Raw genomic sequence first — 19,626 nt, 5'->3', positions numbered from 1 at the left:
AATAACTCTGGATTAAAGCTCCACATTATCACAGGCCTCATGGGCCAACCGAAGCCCTGCAAGCCGCAGTGAGGCTTATGTGACTCAAAGCAGCAGGAAGGCATAAACCTGTCACAAAAACAACTAGCACAGAAAAGCCAATTGAGTTTGGGTTTTAAAAATGCTGTCCATTCTGTTGATCCTATCACTTTTAAATGCCAAGAGTAAATATCAGACATTTCAGAAGGACTTCTCTGTACTTACTTCTCTCTTCTACCATTTAATTTAAAGAGAAAAACCTGGATACTCTGCTTTTTTATTCTGTTTCAAGAGCATCAAGATATAAACATGAAATATTTTATTAGTGATAATACAACATTTTACTCTGTCTCTCACAGAGTAGGTCTAATATTTATAGAAGGCAGCTTTCAGTAACTGCCAGAAAAATATCCACCCCCTATATTAATAGGTTTCTGTGTCTCAAGGCTCAGAGCAAGGAGATGATAGAGGCATTACTCGCACACATAACCCGTGTCTAGGGGCAGAAGGAACTTTTATGTAATGCCGGGATGGCTCACAGGAGATTCATGTGACAAACTGGACATTTCTATTTTAGCTGGGGCAAAGAGCACATTCTGACTTGCAAATTGCACATGGGAGTCCCTGCAGGAATAATCACTCTTGAAGGTCTGAGAGACACTTACATAGGGCAGAAGAACTGTGTCACTGCTGACCCCACAGAGGCTAATCAGGAACTGCAAGGTGATCCTCAGGTTGTTGCTCCATTTCTCATTGTTGGCCAAAGCATTCCAAGCATTTTCCATTTCTGGCCCAGGAACTTCATCTCCATACTACAACAAAATAAAAACCGGCCCAAGAGATGTGTGAAAACTGTAAGGAGGTAAAATGTTTGACTGAAAATAGTTTTGAGGATCATGACCATCTCAAAATCACAAGAAGGGGGAAACAGGACTATTTATCAGAAAGATGCCATCTTTCAGTGAACAGTAATTAATAGTGCACTAATCAGTCATGCACAATACCTATGTTTTTAATATGTTAGGTGAGTTTTTAATATGTTAGGCTTATTTTTTTTATTATTCTTAAAATTGCTGTAAAATATGCATAACAGAATGTTTACCATCATCACCAGTTTTTTTTTTTTTTTCAGATGGAGTTCTACTCTGTCACCAGCCTGGAGTGCAGTGGTGCAACCTCAGCTCACTGCAACTTCCGACTCCCTGGTTCAAGTGATTCTCCTGCCTTAGTCTCCCGAGCAGCTGGGATTACAGGCATGTGCCACCACATTTTGTATTTTTAGTAGAAGAGATGGAGTCTCACCATGTTGGCCAGGATGGTCTTAATCACCTGACCTTGTGATCCACCCGCCTCGACCTCCCAAAGTGCTGGGATTATAGGCGTGAGCCACCACGTGTGGCCCATCATCATCATTTTTAAGTGGACAGCCTGTGGCATTAAGTCCATTCATATTACCATGCAACCATCACCACGATTTATCCCCATTCATGTGATTTTAAAGGAATCTCATTTTCCCTGGGTTTGAAGCATGGGGTTTGATTAACCCAGGGTTTTTTCTGCTGATGGAGTCATGCTACTTGAAGCACATTTCCCCTCAGTTTACCTTGGCCGTCATGTACATGAGGTTGTTCAGGACCAGTGACGTGGCTTCTGGAGAGCCCCAGCCATTTCCTCTCAGCCCGTGAGAAGCAGTCGCATCGCCCTCCCGGTCCTTTACTTCGTCCTCTGGGCTGCTGGGGCTGGATCCTGGGAGGAGGAGCCTGCTGTCCACCAGCTCGATGTTGTGCAGCCAGGGCAGCAGGTAGGTGAGCATGATCTGGCGCCCATTGGGGTGTGTCGTGGGGAATCGCTGGCTTACCTCTAAAGAGAATTGCAGGGACAGAGAGCCATCCATATCTTATTCCGCCAAAATAAATGAAAATTCAAATGCCAACTTGCAGGCTGAACAGTGTCCTACATTTATAAAGCATTTTCATATACAGTAGCTCCCCCAGGCTACAGAATCCTAAAACCAAGGCTTGTCTGCAAGCTTGTTGCTCCACATCTGGTGCCCTGTGGAGGTGAATATATAGCACTGCAGGGCAAGCACAGGCTTGGTATAAGCAGAGTGAGTGCAAATCCACTGCTAGCGGAAGATGTCTATCAGAGTGTGGACAAAATCAGGGACTCAGAGTCAGAAGGGCATGTGTTCAGATTCCAGTTCTACCACATACTGGCTGCATGTGACTCTGGGCTAGTTACTTAACCTCTCTGCTCCTCAGTTTCCTCATCTGTTAAAATGGGCCTGATTAAGGCCCCACATCAGGCTACTGAAATGACTAAAAGATATAATCATAATAAATTCAACGTGCTCAGCACGGCACCTATCATCCAGCAGGCTCTCACAAATTGTGGTTAGGATCATTCTAACACCAATGATTATCTTTCCACTAACCCAGTGTTTTACAAAGAGTCTTCCATGAATCATTGGCTGTTAAGAAGTGACGTGGATCTCTAAGAAGAATAAATCTAGTTTGCAGAGTCTTCTTGAAAACTGCTAAGCACGTGGAAGGTGCCTGCCAAGAGCTGTGTGTCCCTTGTGAGACAAGTGAGTCCAACAGTGAAGCCCTACGTCTGGTCCAGTCACATTTCACCATTACTTTCTCTCAGAGCACTCTGGCATTGTTTCACTGCCAGCAGCATTTCATTTTATAATCCAAATAAACTTTCTTAGATAGAGAAGCATAGCTTTATGTATATGCAGTAGGCTCCGATGTAATCTCCTATTTCTCATATCTAGAGAAGGTGTCTTATCCTCAGGGAAATTAGAAAGCTTGGTCTCATGCAGGTGTTATGATACAGTGTGGCGATGCAATCTCACTTAGAGGGCTCATGGCTGTTAAATAATAGAACAACACAGATGCCAGGAATTATACCAAGATAATTCACTGGATCCTCTGAAACAGCAGCTTTAATTGATTTGGCCCTTTTCCTAAAATTAAAATCATAATTTTTTTATATTGAAGACCATAATGTTGTATATAATAATCACACAGTGCTAAGCTATTGTGTTTTATTATATATGTCAAAATTTCAAAATATACTTAATTTCTACATTTATGGATGTGACTGATGTATGCAACTGTTATAATATCACATACTCAAATCCTTATAAAATCAGAACATTCTGTAATCCCAGCACTTTGGGACGCCAAGGCGGATGGATCACCTGAGGTCAGGAGTTCGAGACCAGTCTGTTCAACACAGTGAAACCCTGTCTCTACTAAAAATGCAAAAATTAGCTGGGCATGATGGCCCGTGCCTGTAATCCCAGCTACTAGGGGGGCTGATGCAGGATGATCGCTTGAACCTGGGAGGCAGAGGTTGCAGTGAGACACAAATTGAAGCTGGGAGGTGGAGGTTGCAGTGAGACAAAGTGAGACTTCAACTCAAAAAAAAAAAAAAAAATCAGAACATTCATTTGTCCCAAAGTATGAGGTGTTTTCTAGGTGCAAGACACTATGCTAGGCATGACAAAGACAGCAAAGACTGACAAATGATGCAGTTCCTGTCCCTAAGAAAGAGAGAGACTCAGACAAATTATGTTGACAAGTCATTCTGGGGTAAGGGAAGCAGTGACAAATGACACCAGAAAGGCACAAACAGAGTGTTGTGGGGATTTGGTGGAGAAAAATGACTTCTGCGTGCAAAGACTTAGAATAGTTTTATGGTGGGAGAACTATTTAAACTCCACTAGAAGGATCTGGACTTTGGAGAGGGGGAAAAAAAACCCAAAAACCAGTAAGAGAGAGAGAGAGAGAGCAGTTATTAAAAAGACCTATCTTTTAACAATGGTATAAAAATCTACAGACTTTTTGTAGCAAAGATAACCTTCTCACGTGTTACGTAATTTGCTTATTATGTTAACTGCATTTTGTCTGACAGACATTAGTACCCAGAGAGTAGAGATGTCAGTCTGAGGTATCCCAGGCTCCCAGGTAGCTCCTGGACAGGCAAGGGTAGTTCCCTTTTTAAGAGGGAACAAGAAAAGAAAAATGCCATAGACATGTCAACAGCCCCTTACTCACCGCTCCGGAAACGCTTTAAATAAAATGTGAGATGTCAGTGGATGCTCTTTTGGGAGGGACCTGAACAACTTGTCTGGCTGCTTAAAAGTAATTAGGTCACTTGAAATTATAGGCAATAAAAATTTCACCACGGGGTTTATATTAGAAACAAGTGTTTGGAATCTATTATAACCTCCTAATTTTTCTGTGTTACTTTAAAAAAGTAATTTACCATAAGTCAAAACAGCCAAAAGGTAATTCTTGAAAGAAATGTAGGTTGAACCTGCTTGAAACTCATAGGAGCCTCTGATCTCGTTAAACGTGCTGGACTGTTTCTCTCCTGAATTGTGAACCACTCCCACTTTCCTAGTGTCGACCTCTCAGCCAATAAACATGCTCCAATTATCGCTCATCCTTAAAACTCCTCCTCTGACTCTGCACCCCACTGGAGAGCCAGCGTCTCTTTCTACATTCTTTCTCAGCCAGGCCACTGCGATCTGGCTTCTGCCGCTACCTCCCTGCAGAAACTACTGACAGCTGCCAATGAATTTCGAAACTCAGAGTCATTTTCAGGCTTTCTCTTCTGGGATCTTTCTACTGCATTGGAGGCTGTGGACTGCTCACTCTATCCTTCTAAAACTCTTTTTCCTCTACGTTTCCATGAAACCCTTCTCCCTGCAATCCTTCTCACCCTTCTGCTCTTCCTTGGACCGGTCTGCAGAAGTGTCCAGGCCCTTTTTTCCACTCTGCTCTCTCCATTCCTGATCTCATCGGTGCCCACGGCTCTAATCCCTGCCATCCTCCTGTGAATTGCTAGTGCTGACCTCCCCTCAGTCCAGTCTCATCCACATGGGAGGAAGTCCCGCAGACGCCTGCATTCCACATCCTGAGCTGAGCTCCTGGTCCCTGCCTTGCCCCAAACATTCTCTCCCTGTACTGGGTTTCTAGGAGGGTTATCACCACTGACCTCCCTGATATCACGGTAGCATTCTCTTCTGTGCATTTGCCTGGCAACTTTTCACTTTGGTTTCTCCTCTCCAGTCTCATTGGGCTGTCTTTGTTCAGGCCCTTATCATTTATTATTTCCTACTTGGACTATTGCCATTGTTTCTTAACTAGCCTCCTCTCTCTAGATTGGATGTTCACTAATCCAGCCTCCATACTGCAACCAGGCTTTCTAAAATGCATTCTGATCTTGATATTTCCTCTTCTTGTTTGCAACTCATCAGTGGCTTTCAAAACCCCAGCCACTTGCCTGGATGATCTCTCTGTTTACGGAGCTCTGAAGGGGGATTCAAAAAGCATGGGTGGAAGATTGCTGGCCTACAAACCCCTTAGGGTACACAAGGCCTTCCAAGATATGATTTTGGACTCTGTGTCTGTCCACGACCATCTCTAGCTTTTCCCATTCCTGCATGTTATGTTACCTAAACTGACCTCTATATAATCCCCCAATTACATCATGCTAGTTTATAACTCTAAGCCAATGTATATGCGATAGTCTCTTGGTCTGTAACGTCTGTTAACTACTTGTCTGCTCTGCAAATTTCTACTCTTCTTTCAAAGTACAGCTTAGACATCAACTTCTCTGGGAAGTCTTTCCTGATATTCCTGGCCCAATAATTGATTACTCCTTCAGCCATGTCTGATACATTGAGCATTTTCCTTTTTTAAAAACCTGCATTTTTTTTTCTTTTGAGACAGAATCTTGCTCTGTTGCCCAGGCTGGAGTGCAGTGGCACCATCTCAGCTCACTATAACTTCCGCCTCTTGGGTTCAAGCAATTCTCGTGCCTCAGCCTCCTGAGTAGCTATGACTACAGGCGTGCACCACCATTTTTGTATTTTTAGTAGAGACAGGGTTTTGCCATGTTGGCCAGACTGGTCTCAAACTCCTGGCCTCAAGTGGTCCATCTGCCTCAGCCTCCCAAAGTGCTGGGATTACCTCCCAAAGTGCAGGCATCGGCAACCATGCCTGGCTTGATTGAACATCTATCGTTACTGCCAGACTATGAACTTTTGATGGAAGAGACTTTTATTTCCCTCTGTATTCCTGAAACCCAAGCACAGTGCCTAGCATGTAGGCAGCACTCAAATCTTGGTTGAAGTGGATAATAAATTTTAGTTTTGCAAGAAGAGAATTAATTTACTAAAAAGGCTTTTCATAGGTCTTTCCACTGTTTCAGGTATTACAAAAAGAAGTGACTAACTCTGCCTCAGGTAGATGGAGAGGTGTGCACAGTAGAGGAGGATATTAAATTAGATCTTAAGGAAAGTTGAAGTTAGGAAGAAGGGGTGAGGGCCATTCAACAGCATGTACAGAAGCAAAGATTTACAAGAGGTCCTGGATCATTGGTCAAAGATTCAGTAGGATTGGAAGAGAGGATTCTTGGATGAAAAGATAGAAAGTAAGTTCAAAAAAGGAGGGTTTTTTTTTTTCTTGGCTAAGGAGTTCTAATTTTATAGCAATGGCTTTGGAGGAAGACAGATCTAGACTTAATTCTGGCTTCATTGCTTCCTTAGCTATATAGTGTTAAGCAAATTATTTAACATCTCTAAACCTTAGTTTTTCATCTGTAAAATAGTGATGCTGGTGGTGCTGGCAGTTGTGATAATTCCATGCCAGGACTGGGCCAACTGCTTGGTTTTCATTAGATCATTTTAATCCTCACATCCTATGAGGTAGTCGTTATTATTGCAGATGAGGAATGTAATTTAGAGGTTCTATGATTTGCCCACAGTCAAACAACTAGAGAAAGCCTGCCCGACTCCAAAGCCTCTGTTCTAATCACTATACTATACCAGGGGTTGTAAAGATTAAGTGATGAATGCAATGTACATAAAGTGCCTAGCACAGAGCCTAGTACCTACTATCCTCTCACTAACTGTAGGCTGTTATCAGTTATTTTTAGGGTAATTGAGCAGAGAAGGTTGAGTTAAGAAGTGCTGTACATATATGGCTTTGCACAGTGGATGGACTGAAGCACTATGGAGTTAAGTGCTGTACATATTTGGCTTTGCATAGTGGATAGATTGCAGCATGGAGGATGAACTGTAGTCAGGTATGCAGAGGCAGGGAAGGACTGAGGCGGATATGGACAAGTCGTGGTGAGGTACTGATAGAGATGGAAAAAGAGGACGAATTCAAGAGACCAAAGTCTATCTCTTTGCAAAGTGCCACAGGAACTTAAGCAAGAAGTTAGTTGACAAATGCAATTCTTTAAAAACAAATTTTCACAAAAACTATTTATGAAGATTGTAAAGAATGTGCAAAAATTCAAACTTTCAATAACTTATATATGTAGCAAAATACAAGCTACAAAACACCACCACTATCACCACATCATCAAACAACTTGCAGCAACTACATGTATTATAAGTTATACTGTTCATATTTAGCTTTTGTGGGAATTTTATTTCTTTGGGAAACATATATATAATGTATGTAGAAGTTCGTATTATGAATCTAAGCATCTTTGTATTTGTTATATGTATATTTATACCTACACTATTTTAGATAAAGAACTTTATTTTTTATATTTAAAAAACTTATTGAATTTACTTTCATTTGTAACTGGATCTAGCCCATAGTAACTGTGATCTACAAACTTACTATCATTAATTATCACTCTAAATTTTCTTTTTGAGACAGAGTCTCACTCTGTTGTCCAGGCTGGTATGCAGTGGTGCAATCTCATCTCACTGCAACCTCTGCCTCCCAGGTTCAAGTGATTGTCTTGACTCAGCCTCCCACGTTGCTGGGATTACAGGCACACACCACACGCCTGGCTAATTTTTGTATTTTTAGTAGAGATGGGGTTTCACCATGTTGGCCAGGCTGGTCTCGAACTCCTGACCTCAAGGAGCCTTGGCCTCCCAAAATGCTGGGATTATAGGCATGAGTGGCATTGTGCGCAGCCATAACTCAAACTAGAATTTAAAAGGAAAAATTACTTAGAGCAAAGAAATGATCACATATGTCATTGTTGACTATTGCCTGGTACCTGAGAAGAGGGGGAGTGTAAGTTCAGGGTACATCCTGGCCAGCTCGCATGACAAGAGGGCAAGTGACACACTGTAGAGGGGTGGCAGTGGGCCGTGAGTTCCATAGAGAATACTTCCTGGTCTTTGTTCAGCAACTTTCTTTGAGTATACAAAAAGCTTTGCTTCAAGGATCTATAAAGAGGTAGGAAAGTGAAAAGTAGTATGAAAAACATTAGCTGGATATCTCAGGAGCATTTGTATTTAACAAAGTTTAGAAGTAACAAAACTAATTAATGCCTATTTTAAAACCATATTAAATTAGTATATTTACAAAAGATTATATAATTTAATTAGTATATTTAGAAAAGATTATATAATTGCTTTCTCACTCTTCATAGCCACAAACGATATGCAGAAATAAACAAAGGCCTATCAATAAACGGCAATTAGGTAATCAAATACCGTTTCTATTTTGTACACTCGAGGACAGATAGTTTCTTATGCCAGTAAATGATACGTGCCTGCATGAGCTGCATGGAGATTTCATAAATCTCTCTGTTGGTGTCAGAGGCCTTGAATAGAACAAGGTTCAACAATGTCACTATGTCGAAGGGATAGTTCCTAAAAACACAACAAAATGAAACAAAACAGCATGGTTTATAAGACAGCATAGCTAGTTTATTACCTCTTAAAATTCTAGCTGGCATGCTGACCACGGTCACTTATTGATGACATCCCCACCCCCATTTGGCCATTTTTTGCCTCCTTCTTTTGCTATTAATTGGTAGATAATGGTAAATGACTTTATTTTGGTTTAAAATCAAATACTGGGACATCGAGATAAAAGAACACAAAAGTCCATGTGATGTAAATGGATTTTAATGAAAACCAATGACAAGTGAAAAAGACAGAAAAGGATACATGTACTAAGTTTCTCAATAGCTCACTGAATTAATATTTTCATTTGATTTATCTAAATTTATTAAGTGCCAAACAGTTATCAGGAACAGCGTGCAAAGTACCGATGATACGAAGATAGCAAGGCTGGTCTCTATTCTTAAGGAGGGCTTATAGTTTCGTCACAGAGACAACCTGTACAGTCTAGTTCTGATGAGTGTTATGGAGGGAGCATCTACAGCATGCTACAAGAATCCTGATGAGGGACACCTACATTAGGTGTGGGCTTAGGGAGGTCTTTTCTCAAGAGAAAATGAGTAAAATGAGTCTTGAAGCATCAGGAGATATTAGCCAGGTCACGGAAAGGGTAGTACAGGAGTGTTCCAGACAGAGAACAGCATTTTGAAAGATTTCAAGAATGAAACAGCATGATACCTATTGTAAAAGGGAAGAATCTTTGTGTAGTAGATTGAATACGATAAACAAGTAGAGGAATAGGAGGTGAGGCTAGGGCAGTCGGTGGGTTCAGAAGATAACCATTCTATGGACTTCACCCTAAAAGTTTCAGAGAAGCACTACAGGACTTGCCACGGGGAGGGAGGCAATGGCATTCACTTTTTGAAGAATCACGCTAGCTGCTGTGTGGAGAATGGATTGTACGGAGCCAAGAGTGGAAGCTGTTACAAGAATCCAAATGGGAACTGATGAGGGCTTGAACTCAGGCAGTAGAGACAGAAGGGAGGGAGGGATCTGAGAAATAATAAGGAAATAAAATCAGCAGGATTTGGTAACTGACAGTGTGTGTGGGATGGGGGGAGAGGAACACAGAGAATAGATTATGCAGCAATTGGCAGTATAACCACATAGAATAGAGGGATTAAGTCCATTTTTTTCCTGCTATGTAATACTATTTAAAGATGTCATCTTTTTACTATATGCATTTTCTTAGATTATAGTGGAAAAGAAGTCACAAGCAGAAAACTCCTGGTGAGTTGAACTTTTTGTTTTCTTTTCTTTTTTTGAGATAAGGTCTCACTGTCACCCAGGCTGGAGTGTAGTGGCTTGATCATGGCTCACTGCTGTCTTCACCTCCTGATCCTCCCAACTTGGCCTCCCAAAGTGTTGGGATTACAGGTGTGAACAACTGCACCTCGTTGAGTTGAACTATTGAACAGTTTATATGTAGAAGGTGGGTAACTACTATTTATTTTCAAACAAACCAGGAAGAAAAAGATAGTTTGAAGATGAAAAACATATTAGCTGTTTTTCCTTGGGATTCATTTTTTTGATTCTACATAATTACACTGTCTAAGAAGTTGTTTTAGAACAATCACGGCTTTGGTTTGAATGTTTGTCCCACCAAAATTCATGTTGAAATTTAATCCCCAATGTGGCAGTATTGAGAAGTGGGGACTTTAAGTGGTGACTGGGTCATGAGGCTGCCCTCATGAATGGATTAATCTGTTCATGGATTAATGGACTGACAGACATCATGGAAGCAGGGCCAGTGGCTTTATAAGAGGAGGAAAAGAAGCTAGCATGCTCAACTCTCCTGCCATGTGAAGCCCTGTGCCATCTCAGGACTCTGCAAAGAGTCCTGAAGGCCCATCAGGACTTCTCCATCAGCAAGAAGGCCCTCACCAGATGAGGCCCCTTGACTGTGGACTTAGCCTCTATAACTGTAAGAAATAAATTGCTTTCTCTACAAATTATCCAGTTCCAGGTATTCTGTTATAAGCAACAGAAAACAGAATGAGAATCACCCTTTCAGAAAGGCATGTCCTACTATAAATATATCCCATTTTACATTAAGTTCAGTGAGAAATTATAGTAAGAATTGGTTAAACACATGAAAACGTTTTTCTTCTTTTAACATTACTCAAATATTAATTTTTATGACATAATAATACATGAATATATTTTTCTTCTAAAAGATTCAAGCAACACATAAGGCTAGAGGGTCCAACCTAAAGATGGTTCCCTCACAAGGCTGCAAGTTGGTGTTGCTTGTAGGTAGGTGAATAAAATAAAATACGAAGTATCTCATGTCCTTTCATTCTCCCAACTGTTATTCTTAATCCCAGAGGCAATTATTGTCAACATTTTGACATTTCAGCTGTTTTCTAAGTCTACATGTGAACATTTGCATCAAAATACCTCTCCTTCAATGCAAAGGGTTTTAAACATAAATGTGATTATACTACCTGTCTGTACTGTTTGATGATCTGCTTTTTCCTGAACTACAACGCTCACTTCAGTCTTAACTAACTATAAAGGCTCACTTTAGGAACATATCATAAACAACTACTCTTGTAATGAGTACTGTGGTGTGTCACCTAGATCCTTCTTTCAGGACGAGGCACTCAATCCTCCAGCTAAACTGATAGCAGCTGAATCCTTGATCTGAAGCCTTCTCTGGGAACTGCCTTCAGCCAAAGAGGTTTGCTTAGGTCAAGGTCATAGCTGTTCCCCAGCAGCAGCCCCAGTGGGAATGACTGAGGTTTCTTTTCTCTTCTCAGTCCTAATTCTTTCATTTCCCCATAGATGCTGACCCCAAGGGCACACCCTAATAAATGTCCTGCGTTCAAATATCCATCTCAGTCTATTTCCTGGGGAATCCAACTTTTGACATGCATTGATAGACATTTAGACTGTTTTCAATTTTTCATTGTGTGCTACAAACACCAAATGTGCTGGCCTTTCTCTAGAAAAAAATTCATAGAGAGGTCATGCAGAGTCAAAGGGCACATTAAGAATTTTGGCAGATACTGCTATATTCCCCTCCAAAACAGGTTTATTAATTTTCACTCCAAAATGATTACTTTTCTGTAACTTGTATTTTTAACTGAATACAGTGTAAGTTTGGTGGGTCTGATGGGAAAAACTGGGGAACTACCCCCAGATGACGGTGAGGATGATGATGAGTGTTAAGAATAATATTGAAAAATGTGTGACAATGATGTTATCATGTGCTTACTTTGTGCCGGGTACTGTGCCAAGACCTTTATTTAGAATTGTTATTTAATCTTCACAACAAGCATTCAAGGCCTAGAGAAAAGTAGTTGCTTCAGGTCATGTAGAAGTGGTGGAGGCCAGACTCCTAGGTAAGTCTGACTTCAAACAATTCAAGCTCTTATCCACAATGCCTCGCGTCTCCTAGACAACCCACAATAGTGCATTTCATAGCCAGTGTAATCTGGACTTGTTACAAACTGCTGTATCTTGGAACAGACCTTTCTACCTATAAAAGTAGAAAGGAAACTCCCTTCTGAGTCTTACGGTAGCAGAGATGCTTTCCTACATCTCTGTCTTCTGATACTGGAATTTAATACATTTATATATATGCCAAATATATTGCTGGATTGCTGGGAATTTAAAGGCAGGAAAGGGACAGATAAAGCCTCAGCCTCTCTCTTACTAGGCAAGGCCATGCACTTGACCTTGTAATTAGAGCATTTACTTTTTTGTTGAATGTTATGAATAAAATTCATGAGCAATAACATTGAAAGAATAACAGATTCAGAAAATGAAAGAAACCAAGAGGAAGAAACAATGAGAAAATTTCAAATAAGCAAAAGAGTACAAATAAAATGTCTGTACTTAGATGTTGAAAACAGGCTGAGAAATGGAATCTTATACCTTTCAGTATTTAATTATTCAGCATAGGCAGAGGAAGGGTAAAAGATAAACAAAGACAGCTGTGATCATACCAAATAAAAGTCAAATGATAAAATAAATATGGGAGGTAGATATGACTCAAAAAGGAAACAAGAAATAAAACTATCTGGAAGAGAGGAGATGTTGAAGAATTTGGGAAATGCCCGCTAGCTCTGGCTTACCTAGTACTAAGTGACAAAGGTCAGGATGGCTCTGAGGTATTCTGAAGAGAAAGATTTCACTAGTTAATTGAGGGGATTACTTCACAGCTGTTCTCCTCCAACAACTATTGAATAACAGTGTTTATGGGGTATTTACCACGTGTCAGGCCTTAGACCAAGAGTTTGTTTTCGTTTAATCATTACTCTAACCCTGCCATTAACCCTATTTTACTGGTGGGTAGGCATCTGTAGTAGCTTGTTCAAGAACACAGAGCTTGGTTAGAGGTGGAGTAGGATTGAACCCAAGATGGTATGTTTCCGGAGCCCAGCTTCCCAACTCTGCTCTCCTGAAATACTCCAGGTGGCTGACACAACCAAATAAGGCTATTTATCATCAGTTAGGTAGTGGGATTGGGATTTATGAATCATAAACTTTGTCCGTCTTCCTTGTTGACAGATGGATGTTATTACCTGAAGAAATGGGCATTTACTTTTAGGAATTCAAATTTGCTAGGCCTGACTTAAATTAGGAAAGATTTATAGAAAGTTAACTTAAAGAAAAACAAACATACAAACAATGCCAACGAAAACCACCACCGAAAATAAATCCAACAAAATTCTTTAAAAATCAATACTTTGTACTTTGTTCTCACATACAATTCTAAAACATCTATTTAACATGTTTTAAGAGTGTGCTGCAGGGTAAAAGTAAAAATAATGAAATTTTTATGTTTTTAATTAAAATGTGAAGAGAATTCTGGTGCATTAAGCTAATGATTAGAAACGGCCTACACTCTTAATACACAATTTATCTTGATTTATAACCTTGGAAAGTCATTTAGTTTCTTTCCCAATTTCCTTATCTATCTTATTCTAATCTCGTTTGGAGTGAGGGGAAAATTAACAAGGACATATACAGAAGCCAAATAGTTATTTGAACTAATGCTGCCTGACAAATAAGCAATTTTTTGTACTAAATTGTAGTACTGAGCTGTTTTTAATAGCTTTTAATCAAATAGATTAACATATTTTATGAAAAATTTTGCAAAATTAATACTGCCAGTTCTACCATCACTTTCTATCTTTATCCTCATTTCCTCTGGTCCTATTCAAGTTCTATTCTGACATTCTATCTCCTAATGTCACCAGAGTCACAGCATGGCATGGCTATAGAGTGTTGACTGGAGAACAGTAAGTTCACAGCATGCACACGCACACACTCACTCATTCACACTCACACACAGTCCTTTACTGCTGGAAAAGTAACCAAAAACAAGGACGTAGAGAACCATTTTTCCCCATTGCCACAGCTAATCAACATTGATACATTGATCATGCAAAAATGGCAAATTCTCTTTTCTAAAACTAAAATAGAAAATTTAAATCAACAAGAGCATTTAAAAATATTCAATTTTTTAGGTATTTTAAAGTCAATTGTGAGTGGTTTCTTAATAAATAAATGTGCTTATAAACTGTCATATTCCTCTACAAATAAATCCAGGATATAATCATGCCTATTTGAAAAAGGAGGAGATAATTATTTATTTTAAAAGAAGGATTCTTTGCTTTAGAAAATGACTTGTAGGAGTTACTGGATAGATAACTTGTTTGAGAAACTTAAAATAAGATTCAGTTTGCAAAGGACTTTTCAGAAACATATTTCATAAGATAAGGTCTTTAGTTGCTTTTTAGAAGCAAACTTACAGAAGACAAATCAAGCAAGAGCTCAAAATATCACAATTGCTTTTGAAAAAAAGTACTGCAAAGACAAGCACAATGACTGCTGAGGCCTCTCTAGAGGCTTGTCTAGACGACACAGGCTGAGAATTTATGGGGAAAGAGCAAATTTAGGCCACAGCTGAAATTTTAAATTCTGAATATGCCCTTTGTTGAGAAATAGCAGAAATGCTGGTCACTATCTGGACAGTTGGGGTCAAGCCACTGTGTTTCCCTGCCCTCCACCCTTCCTTCAGAATAGATGAGTGTCACGAATCCAAATAGATGTGCAATATTTGTCTAAGAAACCCAGGTCGTGTACAATGATACCTTAAAAAATACTTGGAACACAGCAGATTTTATGACCTAATATTTTTGTCACTAGAGATGTTATTGAAATTGAGACTATGTTGCTAAATTTATTAAGCATTTATTTGTGCTCCCTAAGGAAAAATACCTAGATTTATTCAGAGAAATGCAGTGTGATATTTTATGAGATGGCCATGCAATGCAATAAATTTGATTAGGATAGTTCAAGCCAGGTTCACTGGGAGAAGGGCAGTGAAGAGGTGAAACTTATTCTTGTCAAAGAAAGAAGTCCAAGTCATGGATTCTAAAATATTTTTAAAATCAAAGGGTCATGTGAACAAAACTTTATTTTTAGAATGTTGAAATATCTGAAAATTAAAAAAAAAGCATTCTGGAGAAAGAGATTTTTGTCACAATGTTCTTTTGGTAATGTCCTAAAGTATATTTTTTAATGATGCTTATAACAGGAAATAAAACTTTATGGAAAATCAGACAGTTTTGGTTACATTCATTTGCTCTAACTTCTATGGAGATTAAAATCTATAATAAAAACTCTACTACTAAGATTATGGAAAATGAAAGCTTTAGATATGAAATGTTGTCTACTATCTTTATAAAAGATAAAAATTTTAAGGAGAAACTTGTCTCTCTAAATAGCATGCTCATTTTAGGTTTATTAAAAGTAGACATCTTCCAAAATACTGTTCTTATTAACTTAGACCAATAACAGATTGGAATTTAAAACTAATTCACTTTTATTCTCTTGATCCGGTAGCTCAAGATAGCTATTTAAAGTGCAACATTTAATTAAAAAGGAAAATTGACAGTCTATATGAATATTTTCAAAAATAAATGAGCTGGTTTCTCTCAATTTTTCTGATATATAAGCTCTTTCTTGGGAATAGCTTTGCAACTTGGAGAACATTTATTAACCCTCTCATCATAGCTATGAACTTATTTCAGTACACAAATCATACTGAACGGCTACAAGGAATGACTAATTTACACAACAAAGGCAATGGTTTTAAAACTATAATCTACAGAGCCTTTGGTGTCACATTTTCTTTCCTTCCTTTCTGAAGTTTTCTATAAAGTGAATTTAAAAATTTTAGGCAACTTCCTAGGTTTGATTGTTTGTAAAGATGGCTGAAGGGCTATAGTTCACCCTTGTTATAAACATTTCTAGACATTCCCTTAATTCCTGTAATGTATCTCCTTTGTCATTTCAAATCCTGTTGTAATACCTCACTGTGAATTTCCAGGCAATTACAAAGAAAGGTACTATAACAACAAATCATTTCCTGATAAAATGAAAAAAACCAATGGAACTGCAACCTTACAGGGAGTAGTTTACCTGCTGGGGATATAGGGAACATTTTATATTCTCATAGAATTTACTTTGCAAACAGTCAGGTCTCAATCATGCATATCACAAAAAGTAACCCTAAATATAGTTGCCACTCATCACTGGCTGCTTATAAAAGTTCATACCTGCTTCCACACACGGTTGCTATGGCTTTGAAGCAGCCAGACGCAAGTTGGTAGGAACCTGTGTAGCATCGGTCAATTGCCCAATTAAAAAGATTTATTTGGTCAGGATTAAGTTCCAGTAGCAAGACAACAACTTCGCAGCCAAGTTGATGAACCTGAATACATGGAGCAAATAAATATTATTCATAGTTGACAAAAGAACATTCTAGAGAAAGACACAGATACAGCTTAGCCAATATAAATTGAGTAAAATGAAAGAGAAGACTGAGCTTTCCTTCTGGTTTTTATGTCATGTATTCTTCAAGAGAGTATAATGTTGCAACTTGAAACTGAAACGTATACATTAAATTTGATCATGTAAGGCTGTTACATAGGGTCCACTTATTCTCAATTTTTAACTCTGAAAAGGGGCGGCTGGGCGCAGTGGCTCAAGCCTTTAATCCCAGCACTTTGGGAGGCCAAGGTGGGTGGATTTCCAGAGATCAGGAGTTTGAGACCAGCCTGGCCAACAAGGTGAAACCATGTCTCTACTAAAAATACAAAAGATTAGCTGGGTGTGGTGGCAGGCGCCTGTAGTCTCAGCTACTCAGGAGGCCGAGGCAGGAGAGTCACTTGAACCTGGGGAACTGAGGATGCAGTGAGCTGAGATTGCACCACTGCACTCCAGCCTGGGCAATGGAGTGAGTGAGACTCTTTCTTAAAAAAAAAAAAAAAAAAAGTAGTATTCTGGTTCCTCTTCCTCAAGTTGTTCATTCTTCTTGCCAATTGAAACCAGGTGAAAAGGCAAGATTCTGGCTTCTTTGTCTTTTTTACTCACAGGGTTTGGGCCTAGGTGGGATTGATATTCTAACTGGATGGTCAAACATCTTCAAACTAGTTCCACCAACTGGTTTTAAGTAATTAGCAGCAGATAAAAGCTGATGATATTATTGTAAATGACTTAAAATAACATTTCATTAAAAAGTTAGACGAGAGAAGAATCAAGTTTTAACTATACTTTAGAAACTTACATTGAGGTACAAAATACACAAAAGTAGTATATAATTCATACGTATATGATGATTTATCTTAACACCCTCCTACGATCACTACCAGGTCAAAAACCAGACTATTTCCAGCACTAAACTGAACCCTTCCATGGGCGCTCTCTTAATCACCAGCCTCTCTTCCCTCCCCAGAAGAAATCACTATCCTGACTTCTAGCACTACTGGTTAGTATGGACAATTTTTGAGGTCAATATAAATGGAATTATATGGCATATAACTTTGTCTCCTGTGGCTTTAATTTGCATTTCCCTGATGCTATAGACTGAGTCTTTATATCCCCCTAACTCCCAGTTCATATTTAAATCTTAACCCCCTAGATGGCAGTATTCACAGGTGGGACCTTTAGGAGGTGATTAGGTCATGAGGTGGGGAGCTCCTGTGAATAAAATTAGTGCCCTTTAAGACCCCAGAGAGCTCCCTCATGCCTTATGTCAAGTGAGTACACAGCAAAAAGACTGCTGCCTATGAACCAGAAAGGAAGCCCTCATCAGACATAAATTTGCCAGCACCTTAATCTTGGACTTCTTGGTCTCCAAAACTGTGAGAAATGAACATCTGTTGTTGATAAGCCACTATGATAAACATCCATGACATTTTGTCATAGCTGCCTGAAAGGACTAAGACACATGATTATTAATGAGGTTGAAAACCTTTTCTTATGTTTACTGGTGAGTAAGATAACCTCTTTTGTGAACTGCTTAAGTTTCTTGCCCATTTTTCTATTGAGTCTGTATTTATCTTATTTATTTGTAGGGGTCATTTATATATTCTAGATAAGAGCCCTCTGCTGATTGTGTGTTATAGATATCTCTCACTTTATGGCTAGCCTGTTCACCCTAGCCATTAAGGGGGAGATATCTATAACACACAGTGGTGTCTTTTGGTGAACAGAAGTTATTAGTTCCTCCTTAGGGTTAGTCATGTTTGCACTCTGCTCAAGAAATCTTACTGTAACCCCAGGGATGAAGATATTCTTCTGGATTATTTTCTAAAGACTATTATTTTAGCTGTTACATTTGTATCTACAATCCACCTGCAATGAATTTTTGTAAAGAGTAAGGAAAGGGTCAAATTTCTTTTTCTTTCTTTTGTTTAATAAGGCTATCCAATGGACCCCAAATTACTTATTAGAAAAAAACCTTTTTCTCACAGCTCTGCAGTGCCATCTTTGAAATAAACCAAGTGTCCATATACATAATGCATGGTAATTTTCTGGCCTTCCTATTCTACTCCATTGGTACATATACCTATTCTTGGTTAATAATTCAGTATTTTAATGACCATAAGTTTATAATAAGTATAGGCTTCTGTTAAAGTAAATCCTCTCACTTTGTCTATATTGTTCAAAATTCTTAGCTATTTCTGGTCCTTTGCATTTATATACATATATGTATTTAAAAAAACTTGTCAGTTGTCACAAATATCCTGCTTGGATTTTGACTGAAATTGCATTGTCTCCATAAATCACTCTGGAGGATAACTGACATCTTTACAATAGTGAATTTTCCAATTCAGCAGCATGGTATATTCTTCCATTTATTAGATGCTTAATTTTTCTTATTAATGCCTTATATATTTCTATGCATGAGGCCTTGCACATTTTTGGTGGGTTTATTTCTAAGTATTTAATGTTAATTTCTAATTTTAAAATGCTATTATAAATGGCATAATTGAAAATTTATTTTTCCAGCTCCTCATCATCGCTGTACTAAAATATAATTGATTTTTCATTTTGACCTTTCATACGGCAACCATGCTAAATTCACTGATTAATTCCAATACTTTATCTAAATACTCACTGGAATTTCCTATACACACAATTGTGTCACCTGTGAACAATGAGTTTTATTCTTTATAATCTCTTCTTTCCTACTTCATTGGCTAGGATCTCCAGTATGTTGTTGATAGAGGTCGTGAAAGTACGCTTCCTTGGTCATTTTAATCTAAGAAAGAATACTTTCAAATTAACTATTAAATATGGTGTTTATTATAGGGTGTTTTTTTTTTCAAGGTGCTTTTTGTCAAACTAAGGATGTTCTTTCCTATTTGTAGCTTTGCTAGGAGTTTTTCCTCATGAATAAATGCAGAACTTAATCAAATGCTTTTCTTGCATCTAAGATCATGTATTTCCCTTTTAAGTTTCTGTGAATATAGTTAATATATAAATGAACTGACAGACATTTGAATATTAACCAACCTTGCAGTTCTTGAATAAATCCATTTTGGCCATGGTGAGTCATCTTTTTTCTATACTACTAAATTCAATTTTTAAATATTTTATTTAAAGTTTGTATCTGTGTA

At 38.5% G+C, this 19,626-nt stretch overlaps 1 protein-coding gene across 10 annotated transcripts in view; it reads right to left on the bottom strand.

Annotated features, from left to right (window-relative positions):
- The window catches only part of FRY (FRY microtubule binding protein), a 477,475-nt gene that overhangs the window by 92,259 nt on the left and 365,590 nt on the right, over positions 1–19,626 (bottom strand). For all 10 annotated transcript variants that reach the window (XM_017538031.2, XM_017538028.2, XM_037741802.1 and 7 more), the window contains 5 exons: positions 16,279–16,433; positions 8,569–8,668; positions 8,068–8,239; positions 1,622–1,878; positions 684–830 (listed from right to left, as the gene is read on the bottom strand). In XM_017538031.2, the coding sequence (XP_017393520.1) occupies positions 684–830; positions 1,622–1,878; positions 8,068–8,239; positions 8,569–8,668; positions 16,279–16,433 (831 nt within the window). The remainder of the gene's footprint in view (positions 1–683; positions 831–1,621; positions 1,879–8,067; positions 8,240–8,568; positions 8,669–16,278; positions 16,434–19,626) is intronic.

Source organism: Cebus imitator, unplaced genomic scaffold, assembly GCF_001604975.1.
Source record: "Cebus imitator isolate Cc_AM_T3 unplaced genomic scaffold, Cebus_imitator-1.0 Scaffold108, whole genome shotgun sequence".
NCBI lineage: Eukaryota > Metazoa > Chordata > Mammalia > Primates > Cebidae > Cebus > Cebus imitator.
Note: the sequence above shows the minus strand (reverse complement) of the source record. Positions and strands in the feature narration are given on the sequence as shown.